Consider the following 15,346-nt stretch of genomic DNA (forward strand, 5'->3'; position numbering starts at 1 on the left):
CTTCAGCCTAGTTTTTAAATTCAAATGCATCCCAGAAACACTTTTTAAGTGCCTATGTCCCAGGTTCTGTCCAGTTTCCTGCTGTATATTCTTAAAGAAATCGAAGCAGTTTTTACATTACCATTAAAAAAATTTTAAGAAAATGCAGTTTAAACAAAGTTACAGAGTTAAAGCTCTTTGTCTTTAAGTAACTGGCCATTAATAATAGAAGCTCACTCTAAGGTTCTATTAGAAGTCATCAGGAAAATAAGCTCAATTTATACATTGATCCCCTCCTTCTATCTACTGATCCTTCCATCCTTCTTCCATCTCATAAGAACCATACGCCAGGCTCCGTGCTGGGTGCTGGGTGCTGGGTATCCAACAGTCAGCTAAACAATATGGTTCCTGCCCATCAGAGGTTCACAGTCCAGCGGTAGGATACAGTGCTGGATGGCAAATGCAAACGGGAAGTTCCAAACTCTAGTCCAGTTCTGTTTCTTACTATTTGTACAGCCTCAGGGAGTCACTTAACCTTGGGAAGCCTCCATTTCCTCACGTGAAAGGGGCTGCCCTGTCTGTTTCACAGAGCAGTTGGCAGGATGGTATTTGAATTCACTCTGTAACTTCAAAGTACAATCTAAATATAAGTAACAATTATGAATGAAGTTTGATTAAAATGGCAGGGGAACACCTATCTCCCTGCACTATGGAAGGAGACCTGAGTTCTAGCCAGGGGTGTCCAACCTGCAGCCCACCGGCTGCATGCAGCCCAGGATGGCTCTGAATGCTGCCCAACACAAAATCATAAATTTACTTAAAACCGTTTTTTTGCTCATCAGTTTTGTGTTTTCTATTTAATGTGTAGCCCAAAACAACTCTTTTTCTTCCAGTGTGGCCCAGAGGTGCTGAAAGGTTGGACACCCTTGTCAGTCCTATCATTTCCACTGACTCGTACCCTGCTAGAGGCGGTGTCAGGTCCCCTCTTGGCCTCAGGTTGAGCTGATTCACAGCTCCACGATCCTATCATTGTATGCAGGACACCCACAGAAATGCACAGATTGAGGGTCTCTTAGAAGCTAGTCAGTTTCATCTTTACGGACAGGGTCCCACCTAAGAGGCCTATGACTCTGTTTTCAAAGTCCTCTAAGGAGGGAGATGCCTCGGCCAGTCTTGTAGCTCAGCGGGAAGTTGTCTGGGAGTTGTGGGCAGTGGGCTGTAGGGGGCACACAGGTAACATCTGTGTTGGCTATGCAGGGTGCTTTTAAAAGTGGAGGACGTTAAACATCTGGACAACAAATCAAGGGCGTATCATGGCAGCAGAAGCCATGGAGGGCTTCGCCGGCCCTTGCTATGTGCCTAAAAGGCTCTGCCTGCTCAGGTGTGAAGGACTGGCCAAGCCACAAGCCCTGGCTCTCTTCCTGTGACTCTAAAGAGGCACCTCGCACAGCTCCCTGCGATTCACAGCGCCGCTTCACCCCACCTCCCCGTGGGGGCTCCAGGGAGACTGATGTACACGGGACTCTTCTCATATCTGCTGCTAATACCACTGTCTAAGGACCGTGTTTGCCTTGTTGTGGTGGTGTTGGAGCGGCATATCTGGGGACACGTGATTCAGAACTGATGCTGAGTTTTGGCACTGCAGGACTAGAGGGAGCTCCAGTGTGAGGGTGGGAAAGGCCTTGGAGTAGGACACACTCAGGTTTGAACCGATCACTTGTCTCTAGGCAGGTCTCCCATCACCTCTGAACCACTCCTCTGTGACATGGGGACGATGATACACTCTGAGCTCTCAAGGATGCTGTGAGACTCCAAGGCAGTTAAGGTAGCATGACTGTCATGGTACTGGCCACTCAGGAAGTGGTGGCAGTTATTATAATCCAGCTCACCGTTCCATTTCTGGAGTCCAAGCTCAACTTCCCACGACTGCCATTACACCACGACGCAGTTCAAATCTGACAGGTCTTCTCACTTTTACCTTCACGTACAACTAGTGACCATGTGCTGCAGACGCCTCATCCTCAGCCCTCTGCTCTTTGTTCACACCCTTTTCTCCACATTTAGGACCCTGTCAGGCTCTTCTCTCCTGTGGCTGGCTCAGTTAATACAGCAGTTCCCAGCGAGCTCCCCTCTCACAAGTGAACCACGATCCCCGATGAACGCAATCCAGACTCCTCACTTGGCCTCACATTACCTTGCCCGCCTCATCAGTGGAGTGATCTCCACACCCCCCACCCCTGCCCATGCTGCCCGACGCGGTGGTGAGTCCTCTTTCTCAGAGTGGAGAGAAGAGTCTCAGAAAGACCATGGCAGGCAGCAGTGGGGTGAGTTCTCAGAGCCTGGCTGTGAACTGTGGCTCTGCCATGTGATAGCTATGTAACATTTTCCAAGTTACTGTGAATCTCAGTGCCCCAGGTTCCTCTTCATGAAAATGGGCCAAGTAGTATTACACACATGAGATGTTGAGGAGCCTAAAGAGTCAAGCACCGAAAGACCGCCTGGTGCATTGGAAGCTCTGAATAAATAAACAGGAGCTATTGTTATTGGACAGGGGTGATTCAAGCGTCCCATCAGGAAGGGAAATGGCTTTCAGCTGTAGGTAACTGAAAACTTTGACTCAACCGGCCGGAAAGAGGAAATTTATTTCATAAAACAAGAAGTCCAGGGGAAGACAGCTCCAGGAATTGTTTATTCAGTGGCTCAACAATGTCACCAAGGATGCAGGCTCCCCACATTACCACCCTGGGCAGGACAGGCTTGTTCCCAGAGCTGTGTCCCTCACGTCTGCGGGATGGTCATCACAATTCAGGCATCCTGGGCAGAGGGGAAAATGTCCAGGGAAGAAGCATCTCTGGTGGTAAGAAAAACCTTCACAGAAGTCCTTTGGCTGATCACCCTCACATCTCTTTGACCAGAACCATCACTGGCCAGGGGATACTATAGTTGCCTGGAGTTAATTAGTACCCACCACCTGGTGCTGGGAAAGGCCAAGTCTTGTTCAAAGCATATGGTCATTTAGGGAAAGAAAGATAACTGAGAAAAAGAATGCCCCAAACCTTGGGATTTGTTAAGAAGGAGGAGAGGCAATCAGCATTGTCCTCTTCACTCAGAGTCCTGAGAGCCTGTGATTCTTGGCTAGTTCCAGCCACACGTTTTGCTTTATGCAGTTCCTCCTGCTTGAACTCATCCATTAAACCTCTGTATGCCAGGGACTGTGCTGGGCCATTTCCCCACGTGATCCAAGATCCTCCTCTCAGGATTTTGATCAAGAACCCGTAATTCAGTGGAGAGATCTTTTTGTTTACCATAATGAATTACCTCAATAGTTTCAAAGTCAACTAGACAATGCGCACTTTATCGACTGGCTTATATCTGCTCCTTAGTTGGGCTGTAGACTCCTCAAGGACAAGGAACACGAAGAGACTATTCCATTTGGATCTTTGCTGTACTTGTGATGGTTAGCCATGAAGATGGTGCTTAATCAATGCTTGAACCCATTCAGAAAACAGTCTTTAAGTGACTTCTCTGCTAGATGCCTGAACGTACTGTGTTTGGCACCATGGGAGACTCAGGGGAGAACAAGACACTTCATTTTCCCTCTGAAGCTTGTGATCCAGAGACAAGTTCCTATGACAAACCATGTGAAGTTGGAGAAGTCCATCTTCCAACACTCACATTACCTTTTTTCCTTTAGCTTTTCTCCTTGCTTCCTTCCAGTTGCCCTTGGGACAATGTTGACACCTCAATGGGGTCCCTGCCTGAGCCTTGCTTCCATCTCCAGTGCCTTAGACAGGGTCTTTCTGATCCGTTCCTTCTCATCCCTTACCCGTACAAGCAAACAAACAAACAAAACTATCCTACCTAACTAAGTCCCAATCTCTATGGGCTTGGGAAATGCTGGTCTAAGATGACTCTCTAAGAAATCAGTCCATGAATAAAGCTTACAGTGCTACCGCTCCAGGGCTCATGGGAAATTTGAGGAGATTCCTGTAGGTGCAACGGACTGACACAAGGACATGCATGTAAAATGGGAGCGTAGGGGTTGGCCAGCTGGCGGTGGGGTTCTCTTCTGGCAAGGTGGTCTTCGTTTTCCCTCAAGAAATTCCACAGCAATGATCCTTTACTCTTCCTCTGGTCCAGAACTTTTCAAAACATTTGTACTGTTTGAAGCATCTCTTAAGAAGCCACTCTTTCTGGACTAAACTTAGCGTGAGCAAACACAAGCATTCATGTATTTTACAGGTTAATGGGAGATCAAGGTTATTTAAGAAAAGGTCTGCTCAACTCCTGCCTATATGGGTGTATTTTCTCCCCAGTAAGGAAATTCTCTCACACCTAGTCCTCTGGTCACCATGGCTGGGACTGCCAGGAGCAAAGGAAGAGGAGGACCGAGCCAGATCAAACAGAAACAGAAATCAGTTTACTTAAATTTCCGGGGAAATCTGCCTTTGGCTAAAGGAAGTCCAACGCAGAACATTCTAGTTAATGAAGCTCATCTGCCTCCAGCTTGAGCAGGAAAATATAATCTTTGCATCTGTGTGGGGCTTCTACCCATTCTCACCTTCACGCTCGGCCTCCACACTCACAGACGGCCGAGGCGTGTCCTCTGTCCTCCCCACACGGCTCCTTCTGGATGCTAACGTCCCAGGCAGGTCACATGAATTAAGTACAAACTCACTCTTTTTTTTTTTGTATGGAAATCTCAAAACTTCGTTTCAAAAAGAATAAACCAATTCCTTTGGTGATTGAATCCCACGTGATTCAGATGCAAAAATAAATGATCCTTCTCGCCTCAGTCTCTCTGTTTCAAAACGTGTTCAGAGACAATTTAACTTCCTTCCCAAAACATTGTGACATTGGTGTCAAAGAGCCAAACAACCTCACACTTTGGAAGGACTCCTCGTGCCACCTTCCTTAGAGCGATTCCAGCATCAATTCCCAAGCCATGGCACTGAGCATTTCCTAACAGACCCTGGAGTGCCCAGCTGGTCTGTCTGGGAAGGTGCCCGTGTGTGAGTCAGAGCTCTCAGCAAAAGTGACACTGCCGTAGATAAGCCTGCAAGCTTATTCTTGGCAGAAAAGGAAAAGTTCATGTTCTCATCGATTTCTGAATTTCCCTCCCTTAAAAGTCAGCAAACTTAGAGGCAAATTTACAGCACAGTGCTCTGATCTGCTCAAAAATGACAGACTGTAAAGGTTGGAAGGAGCCCCCAAGATCACCCAGTAAAATGCTTTCATTTCACAGATGAGGAAATCGAGGCCCAGACAGGGGGAGGGGTTGACTGAAGGTCACACGGATAAAACTGGGAGATGAACCTCTATCTCGTGACTCCCAGTGGGGCCTGGAAGGATCTACTCCTTCTGCTTTCGTCAGATGGGCTCTATTGATTTTTTGCTTTCACCAGCCTTTAACCTAGTAGTTTTCAGTGTTATTTGTGCACCAGCAGCATCAACATCATGGGGAACTTGCTGGGTATGTCAGTTCTCTGGCCCCATCCCAGACCTGCTGAATCTATGTTTTAACAAGCCCTTCAGGTGATTTTAATGCACACTGAAGTTTGAGATGCCCTACTTTAAAGTTAGCCCCACCCACCCGATTAGCAAGGGGATCAGGGTACTAATCAGACCCATCTGATTTCGCAACTGTTTTTCAGCTTGGCTCTCCTGGTTACCCAAGGCAGAAGTTCACTTAAGTTACCTGTGAAGAAAAAGAGCTTATTGTAAATCTGTGAGCAGGAACCGGAGTGGAATGCCATCGTGAACTGCGACAGCTCTAGGGACCGTCACTGTGCTCGCTGCCTGCTTCGTCCTCGCTCTCTCCCATCTGTCTCGTTCTCCTCTCCCAGCGATCTGTTCCTTCACTTCCTACTCTCATTTTTGTTCCTTCATCGCTGGTATTTGCCTTTGGTCCACCATGACCCAACACTGAAGTCTAAATCATTGCATCCTTTTTGCTTTTTCCCTTCCTAACGGGACATTTTTTCCCATGTAGCTCTTCCCATGTCTCATTCAGTTCACATTCCTGCAAGGGACTCCACCTGGCCCAGCTCATCCTTTGAGCCAGGACGTGTGGGTCACATGCTCATCCAAATGATGGGTCACCTTTGGTCTGATGCTTCTTCCTCTGTAACAACTGACAGGATGGGTGTGCAGTCTGGGCAAGGGTGACTTCTGTGCAGCCAAAGGGGCTTCAGGAGGGAACTGGGGGAGAGGGGGAAAGTGTATGTGAGACTCCTCCCCCTTCCCCTCCTAACCCTGTGAATGAGAAGTGAGGGAACTTGGCGGTGGGGTTCGGCAGTTTGGCTTGCCGAGGGCTGAACTGGTGCTGAAGGTTCTGTTATATTGTCATGGCCCCACTCTCCAACCTACTGCCAGGCTGGGTGGCCTGGCAAACACGGGGTGCAGGTGATCAACTCCCTAAAAGTCACAGAATATCCATGCCTGGGAAGCGCTTCGGAGATCACTCAGCTCAGTGGTTCTCAGCCCTGCTGCTCATGAGACTCCCCGGGGAGCTTTGGGGAACTAATGCTGCCTGGGCCCCACCCCAAGGGTTCTGATTCAAAGCCCCCAAGTGCTTTTAATGCAAAGCTCTAACAATTGTTCTAACAGAACCCTCCTAATTTTACAGGTGGGGAAATATAGGCTCAGCTCTGTAATGTGACTGGGGCTCACTTAAAGATCTCATTTCTAACTTGCTACTAGAGTTTGAGTTATTAATCATAAATGGCCAGCACTGGAAGAGATCACAGAAGCCTGCAATTCAACCTTTTCATTGTTATTTGAGACTAAGGAGCTAAGTGACTCGCCTACAGAGTCAGTCAGAAAGGGGGTGGCAAAGGCTCGAACCCAGGTCTCCTGACTCCTGCCCCAGTGCTCTGTCCATAACACCCAGGCTGAGGGACTGAAGGGGCCAGATGAGGAGCTAAGCAGACCCAGCTGCAGACCTCGTGCTCACTTTGCGCCAAAGCCTTTCTAGCGGCACAGCTGGAACCGTTTGGCAGAGGGTCCCGGGAGTAACTGGGCTGGGCCGAAGACATCAGCACTTTGGTGTCCGGAGGATGGGGAGGAGGCTGATGAGGCTAATCTGTGCTCTCTGCCTGCCTCCCAATTATGCTGGGAGTGTGTGAGTGTGTGTGTGTGTGTGTGTGAGAGAGTGTGTCTTCATGTTCCTGACAGGCTGACAGCTGTGCTGGAGTCCAGATGGCGAACTGTGCCCGGGTGTCAGGGGTCTTCTGGCATTCGCTGAGATAAGTTTGTCTTTGTTTTTCAGAATGGCTTTGGTCAAGGTGTTGGCACCCATTTGTCCTGTAAATAGCTAGAAATGGCTCCAGTGGGCACTTAGGAAGCAGGGGCTTGTGCCCCAGGAGTCCTCCCATGTGTGTTGATGTGGGTGGAGGTGGTTGAAGATAAAAGGGTCCCAATGTAAAAACAAACAAACAAAGAAAAAAAAACGAGGCAAAGGCTCTCCAGATCTAGTGAGTGGGAAGTGAGTGGGAGCCTTTAACACACCCTTTTATGGGGTTAGTGTGAGGGAGAAGAGATAAGAAAGTAATCCCTTTAAGCTGGTGAGGAACTTTACAATTGATAAAGCACGTTCACCACACTTTTGGCTCCTCTGACCTCACAACCACTCTACAAGGAAGGCGGGTGCCTGTGATCCAGGCATGGGGGGGTGGGGCAGCCGGGCTCCCTGGCCACATGGCTATTGATGGGAAGCGGGCCCACAGCCTCTGGACTCCATTCCCAGTGCTCCGTCCACCACAGCATACTGTGTGTGTGTGCACGCCCCCCTGAAATGTGCAGACAGGTCACCCAAGGGAGTAGATGTGAAGGCAAGAAGGCAGGTATCTATTTCCGAGGCATCCTGGTTACCAGGGCCACAAGACGCTGGACTGTGAATGCAGTAAAGACACAGGGAATTGGCTCTGGGTCAGCTTCAAAGTCTTAGACAAGTCAGCCTTAGTTTTCATGTGGGTAGAGTACTTTCTGGGAATGTTGTAGGCTCAGAAGTAAAGTCCTCAAAGTCGGTAGCCTAGGGCCCACCGCGAGCACCGTAAGTGTTTAATAAATGGTGGCCGTTCATATCCTGTGTGCGTGCCACTGGGCTGTGTGCAGACACCCACCCGTCTGCAGCTCAGAGAGAGGACAGCCAGGCTCAAGGCCAATGGCTGCTGGCTCTGCTCAAATCCAAATGTGTCTTCAGGTATCTTCCCCGAGCCTCCAGCTGGTGAAACCAAGGCCCCCGTCCCGCCCTCACCTGTCTAACTCTCCCCAGCCTCCAGGTGCTCGCAGGTTGCGGGTTAAGCACAAGGACCCATCATTTAAGGTGTGAATCAAACAACAGAGTGTTTGGAGGCATTTCAGGGGACTGACATGCCCTGTTGGTTTACAGTTGAGACTCTTGGGTGGGGTGACTGAGTCACAGGGCAGATCTTGGGGGTGCTGGGTCCAATCACAGCTGTGGGGCACCTAGATGAGCCGGACCCTTTTCATGTGGAATCTCATGAAATCCTCACAAGCAGCCACTGGGACCGGTGTTATTTCCATTTTACACGTAAGGAGACTGAGGAGGTACTAAATTTATTGTCAAAAGTCACCTGAAGCTGAGATTCAAGGCCAAGCCTGCCCAGGTTCAAAGTCTGTGCCCCTTCTACCACCTGCAATCCAGCCCTCATCACCCATGAAGGTCTGCAGGTGTGTGCACATTGCTGGGAGCCCCAGAGGACGAGGAGGGTGAAGACCGGGCTGGTGAAGAGGCAGGAGGCCTGGGGCAGGGAGAGTCTTCACTCACACTGGACAGCAAACTACCGCCCTGGTTGAATTCTGTCCTGGCCTCCCATGCAGCCTCACCTCTGGCTTTCATCTCCTCTAAGTCACACACTTACGACTTTCAGGGGGCATGCCTTCAAGCCAGGCTAGCCAGGTGCCCGGCCCATGACGGTACGTGCAGACGGTATGCCCGGACAGAAGCAGGACTGGGCAGGGGGCTTCACAGAGTCCAGAACCTTCTGTTGTATCTCCTCTGCCCAGGGATACCCAGGTGCCCCGAGATACTCTGGTATCTCCCTTGTGAGGCGATGCAGAGCCCCAGGCATGTTGGAGGTTCAATTTTAGCATCAGCTGGATCTAATTAGCTTTGGGGGGGCGCAGGCTCTTTCACAGAGCACTCCATTGTTCCCAGGAACCTGGCAGGAATGGTTATCGTTTAGGAAACGGAGAAGGACTGGCTCTCTCCGTTTTGGCTGTGGAGCTGTCCTCCCTTCAGATGCTAATCCGCAAAGCCCTTCTCAGCCAGGCCTCAGATGAAGCTCAAGGCTGGGGTGCAGCCCAAACTCTCATTCCCTCAGGAGCAAGGCAGGTGTGGAATCAACACCTGGAAAGCAGCCAAATGAAAACCCGGAGCAACAGCTCAAAATGTCACATGTCAAATAACTTAATTGGGTAATCACCTGAAGGAGAGTTGGTGCAAAACACATTCAGGAGGTCTGTGCCGAGAGTGACGAGTTCAAGACGGCCTGCTTCAGCCCCACCCAGCCTGGGGCCCAGGGACCTGGCTGCATCCCTCCTTCCCCGGAGAGGCTGGAAACGGTATCCAGCAATCCCCACCCTAGACCCCTGGGCAATCAGACGTTCCTGGAGCTGCAAGGACACCCTTCCCTGAGTGCCCACTGAATGTACACAGTCCCCAAAGGCAGAAGGCAGCGAAGTAGAGTGGTTACCTGTCCACACTCTGGTTCAGACTGCATGGGTTGGAGTCCTGGCTTTGCAGCTTAGGAGCTCTGTGACTTTGGGCAAGTTATGCTCTGTGACTGAGTTCTCTGATCTACGGATGGGATGATTATAGTGCCTACCTCTTATGGGGGTTGTAATAATTAAACGAATTAATACATGTAAAGATTTTAGGATAGTACTTGGCCTTTAGCAAGCAGTTATCAGTAACCTTTTCTCCTGGTCCCAGCTCACTGGTAGGTTCCATGTGGATTCGCACACCTGTTTCCCACGCTTTGTGCCCAGCTTCTGCAGCCCCCTCTTTACACCCACTCAGGGCTGACCAGGCCCTCTGGGCTCAAGTGGCTGGCAGGGCCCCATTTCCACTCACATGGACCCCCCATTCTGCTGCCATACTCCTCTCCATCCTTGACCCACTGGAAAACCACTAGTGGGGCCTAGACCTGAGTCTGAAAGAGCTACCCATTCATCCAATCCCCGAGTGGTGGGAAGGAGACCAAGACCTTCCTCTCTGTTGGGCAAAGCCCCTGGTCGATTCTCCTACGCAGACCCTCCACTCTCCTATTCCACCTGCCATGAGGCCCCAGAGGCCATCCATTCTAGCAAGAGGGAAGTGAGTATGCTTGGATTGCTGTAGACAAAAACTATTTGTCTCAATTTGTTGCATTCATCTTTTACGACCCAGCTCAAATGCTACCTCTTGGTGTGGCTTTCCCCAGTTCCCACAGTCAGAACTCTGATTTCACCAACTGCTTGCCAATTGTGATCTTGGACAAGTTCCTGTCCTCTGGCCACCTGAAAATCCTCACCTGTAAAATGGAGATACTATTACCAAACTAACCTTACAGGACATTGGAAGGCTCCACTATGAGCCAATGGGTGTGGAGACCTAGCTCCCCTCCCCTTACCTTCCTATCCAGGCACAGGAGATGGGAAGATACCCAAGTGAGCTGACTAACCCAGTGTCTACACAGCCTATAAGCCAAGCCCTCCTCTATTTATGGAATTCCTAGTCAGCCTTCCAGGACCAGTTCAAATGTCATCTCTTCTGTGGAGCATTCCTGCTGCCCACAGAGAAAGTAAATTTTCCTCTCCCTTTTATCCTTGTAATTCTTTGTCCCTATTAAATATCCTATTTCCTTGTAACACTTATTATATTTAATTTATATTATTATTGCCTGCCTCCTCACTCTGCTGGTAAATTGCTTGAGGTCAGAAACTGTATTTTGTTCTTTGGGGTAAGTTTACAGTGTCTCCTAGTTGCTGCTCCATAAATGTCCATTAATTCAGATTTAGTCTTATGTGTTTCCTGGATTATGGAGTGGGCTCTGGAGTCAAATTCTACCTTTATAAGCCTATTCCATATGCAGGTTTGCAACCCTGATACTGGTTTTCCTGGAACCGACAACAGAACCCACAGTCTAGTGCAGAGAGTCTGTGGGAGGAGGGCTTCCACACAGCCTGGGAGTGGGAGTGGGACGGCCTCGCAGTTCCGTTAGGTCTCAGCTGCGTGCCGGCGGAGGCAGTGAGCCGTGCAGTAAGGGCTAAAGAACCTCTTCAGGTAACACTGGGTTTTGGAAGGGCCAAATTGTGTCTGTAGTTAAATGTGTTAGTTCATTATATGCCCAGTGACTCTGTTTTCTTTGGACACACGTAAAAGTGCGTATGCATAGTATGACTCTCCATCTGTCAGTCCTCCCTTCCTTCTATAGTCGTTACTGAAGGGAAACCGCCACACACATTCATGCCATTTATACTTATCCATGATCACATCTTACCCTCACAATGATTACTTGAGCTAGATGGGGTTATTACCTCCATTTCATAAATGTGGAAATTAAGGCTGAGAGAGGATAGGAAACTTGCCCAAGGTCAAGGAGACTAGATCTCCCAGTCAGCACAGAATGCTACTTTCCCATATGAGAGGCAATTACTTGCCAAGCTCTGGTCTCAAAGACACAAATGGTTCTGACATATTTCCTGCCCCCTCAAGAAGTGAGCGTTCCAGTAGAGGAGACTGATATAGAAATAATGAAAAACATAAAATACAAAAAATAAAACCATGGACTAGAAGCATGTGTAATTGATTGTGGGGAGGCTGAGAAGGCAGTGATCAGTTTCGCCTGAGGGGACCAGGGAGGGCTCCACAGAGAAGCTGACTCTTGGGGTGGGCCTTGAAGGATCGCCCCAGTTTTGATGGGTAGAGAATGGGGACAGGGGAGAATGCAGGAGTCTGAGGCAGAGGGCACCACATGTGCAAAGGCATGAAGGAGGAGAAAACCAGGTTTTCCTGGGCATGGAGAACAGACCCAGAGTGTAGCTGGAACACGGGCTTTCTGAGTACGGGCTGGGCCATGACAGGCTTAGTTTTGTACGAAGTACTGGACTTGTTTCTTGAAGGCTTAGGGGGCTGCTGATGGCCTTGGAGGAGGGAATGACCTGAGCTGACCTGCACTGTGCGGGAGGGAGGACCTGGGAGCAGTTTCTGAGTGGAAACTGGGAGGTAAATAGGGTCCCGCATCCTTTAGATATGTACTGTCAGCTCCCAGTGTCTCTGCCAGTATTGATTTTTGGGATAAGAATAAAAGAATGGGTGTCTCTTCCCTGTTGAAAGAGGCAGGTTGAACACCAGAACTGCGACGGGGTCCTGGGCGGTGTTCCTACCCCCAATCCCCACCCCCCAATAGAACTGCAGAAGCACAGCAGTGCTGAGTGATGAGCCTGCTTCAACAGCTGGACACCCCCATCAGCGCACAGCCTGATGTGCTGTGCTCTGCCAATGGTGACCGCGGGACCAGGAGAGGACGAGGGCGGGCAGCTGGGGTGCCAGCAGCTGGCGTGCAGTGCTCATCCCAAATGTTGGCTTCAGAACTGGAGGGCTGTTTTTCCAAATTAACAGGTGACGTTCTAGATCGAGATTACATGTTCCTCATATGGCACATAATTTATAAACAGATTTATAAGCTCTCTATAAATGTAAATTACACACCTGTGTGCAGTGCATAGTACACTTACATACTGTAACACTGACTAAAACAATGTCCCATTACGTATAATAAACCCAGGTGGCTCTCATATCATTAGTGCTAGAAATGTGTATTGATAGTTACCAGGCACCTTGCACTGAGGACCTTTGAAAATCCTCTCATTCCCCCCATTTTATTTAAAATATATGCATATTCTGAACTCACCATGGGGAAAAAAAAAACCCAAGCAATCTCCTTGGAAAATTGCCCCCAAATTCTTTGGCTCTGAAAGAAAATGGAGTGCCAAAGTTTTGCCTAATAGAATGACATTTCAAGTGGAATCTGAATCAAGCCCAAAGGAGGGAATGCTGGTTCTTTGAGTCAGCAAAAGAATTCAGTCCCTGCTCTCCAACACTCCATTATTCTCTGGCCCCAACTGGCAATAGAGCTGTCGGTACTTTGGGGAGGACCAGAGAAGTAGGATAGTGGGGGAGATGTCAGGCAGATAATGAGAGAAAAAAATCTGAAATGCCTCCCAGGCTAACTCTGGATAAGACACGGAGCATTTATTCTGCGGTGCGGCAGCTCTGCTGTCCTGCTACACACTCTCTCAGCCCACATCTCTGCAGATGGGGTCATTTTCCAAGGCTTTAAAATCCAATGTTTCCCTGTTGGGCTGCTGGCCCGATCAGAATGTAGCCGTCAGAGTACCAATAAGCAAGGCCAGCAGAAAGAATTGATTCCCTTCTACAAGACATCCCCTCCCTGGGCCCTGGCCCCCAGATGGCTCACCGGGGCCTTCGGAAGGTCAGGCCGTACTGCTGACAGGCCAGCCCCACGGTGGGCGTGTACACGATGGGCATGAATTTCTCCACGTCCGAGGTCAGCACGCGGTAGAAGAGCTTCTCGTTCCGATCCTGGAGTGTCATGAGAATGATGTACCTTGGAAAGGGAGACAAGAACCAAGCTGTTCACATGAGCAGCAGAGGTGGCAGCAGGAGAGGTTGCTCATGCAGACCCAGGGCTCCCACTCGGCCACTTTCACAGGCTAGTCATCCATCTCCCCAAGCACGGGTCTCTTCATCTATGAACTGTGAAGAAGAGCACCTGCCTTACGGTGCTTGCTATTATACACGGCGTAGGTCCTGTTCTAAGTATGTTACATTAACTCATTTAAAACTCACAACGACTTGTGAGGTAGGCTCTACAGTTCCTGCTATTTGAGAGACAAAGGAGACCAGGCATAGAAAGATGAGATACCTCATCCAAGGTGGCAGACTGCAGAATCTGTGCTCCCAACCACTGTGCAAGATGGTCAGTTACGTTATTACCATTGAGTGCAATAGAAGAGTAACATTCTGAGGGTGGAGCAGGGCCGGAAGACATACCAGTGCTTCCTGAGCCCCACCTCACACAGGGCTGCTTTCTGCCACAAGCAGTGTTCACAAGCGGCTGAGTACCACTCGATCCCAGGAAGTGTGTTCCTCCAATCTCTCTCTCATCTATTCCCTGAAGCCTGAAATCACTAAGCCAGGAAAAGAGGCTTTCATTTACACTCTTACAAATGCAAAAATCTCTGGAAGAAAAAAAAACCCTGAGGGCTTGAAATTCACAATGCGGGATGAGTGACTGCTGATATCACAACCTTTCTGGACCACAGTTTGGGAGAGTATGGAGGCACTTGAGATCCTGGCCTGGAACGGGGTGAGGTCCTCCGATAGGGGAATGACCCCTGGGCATGGTGTCAGGGTCCTGGGTTTGGATCCCAGCTCTGCTGTTTACTAGCTGTGTGACTTGGGGGGAGTCTTGAGACATCTTGGGGCCTCAGCCCCTCCTTTCCCACCAAAGGCACTTGTCCAGAATGAAAAATTGTATTTTAGAAGATATTTTTAAGCAAGGAGGATTTATGCTTGAATGCCGGGATCTCAACTCATTACCAGTATAGGAATGCCTTGCCCAGTAGCCATTTGTACACATCTCTTCCCAGTTCTCTAGTCAGGGATATGCCACCCTGGCGTCAGCCATGGTGGGATTATTCATACCACGAAAACTGGAAAACGCTCTGAATTGGGGCTTCCACACCGCCTGCCCCAGAGCCAGTTATTAAACATTTACCCTGCCCTTATCCGAAAGAAGCTGGGAGCCTCCTTAGCATCTCCCCAAGCACCTGCTGAAATGAGGGACCCCCGGGAACGAGGGGGTCAGAGTAGTCAGCAGAGCATGTGCAGCAAGCCCTCTGGGGCCCCCAGGATCACACACGCCTCCCACCCCCAGCCTGGCATGTCTCTCCAGGCATATAAATGACGTCCACCTAGCTGGAAAGAACTGGGGAGGAAAGGATTTTTGACTTTAATTTTTATAGTTCAATATCTCTAGGACAGAGGATTTCACTTTGGACCTTAACTCTTTGTAAATTTAACAAGCGAAGGAGGGTCAGATTGTTCAAAGTTAGGCACATCTCATGTAGCGAGTTGGATCATTGTGCACTTTCTGGCTTGCTCCTCGGGGTGACATGGCTCGACCCAGTCTGAGTGGGTGAACAAAGCAAGAGGACACTTGGCCGGTGTCGCAGCACGGCCTTGGGGTTACTCAGGGATTCACTGAGTTTAGTGATTCAGGAGTAGAGGGGTAGATTATCCACTACTGTTTAGAAGCAATGGGTGGTATGGCAG

General features: G+C 49.4%; 1 protein-coding gene across 3 annotated transcripts in view; it reads right to left on the reverse strand.

Annotated features, from left to right (window-relative positions):
- Window positions 1-15,346, reverse strand: part of ME3 (malic enzyme 3) — a 184,724-nt gene that overhangs the window by 79,453 nt on the left and 89,925 nt on the right. For all 3 annotated transcript variants that reach the window (XM_053924614.1, XM_053924613.1, XM_053924612.2), the window contains exon 4: window positions 13,467-13,616. In XM_053924614.1, coding sequence (XP_053780589.1) covers window positions 13,467-13,616 — 150 coding nt within the window. The remainder of the gene's footprint in view (window positions 1-13,466; window positions 13,617-15,346) is intronic.

The sequence above is a fragment of the Desmodus rotundus genome, chromosome 5 (assembly GCF_022682495.2).
Source record: "Desmodus rotundus isolate HL8 chromosome 5, HLdesRot8A.1, whole genome shotgun sequence".
In the NCBI taxonomy this organism is placed as follows: domain Eukaryota; kingdom Metazoa; phylum Chordata; class Mammalia; order Chiroptera; family Phyllostomidae; genus Desmodus; species Desmodus rotundus.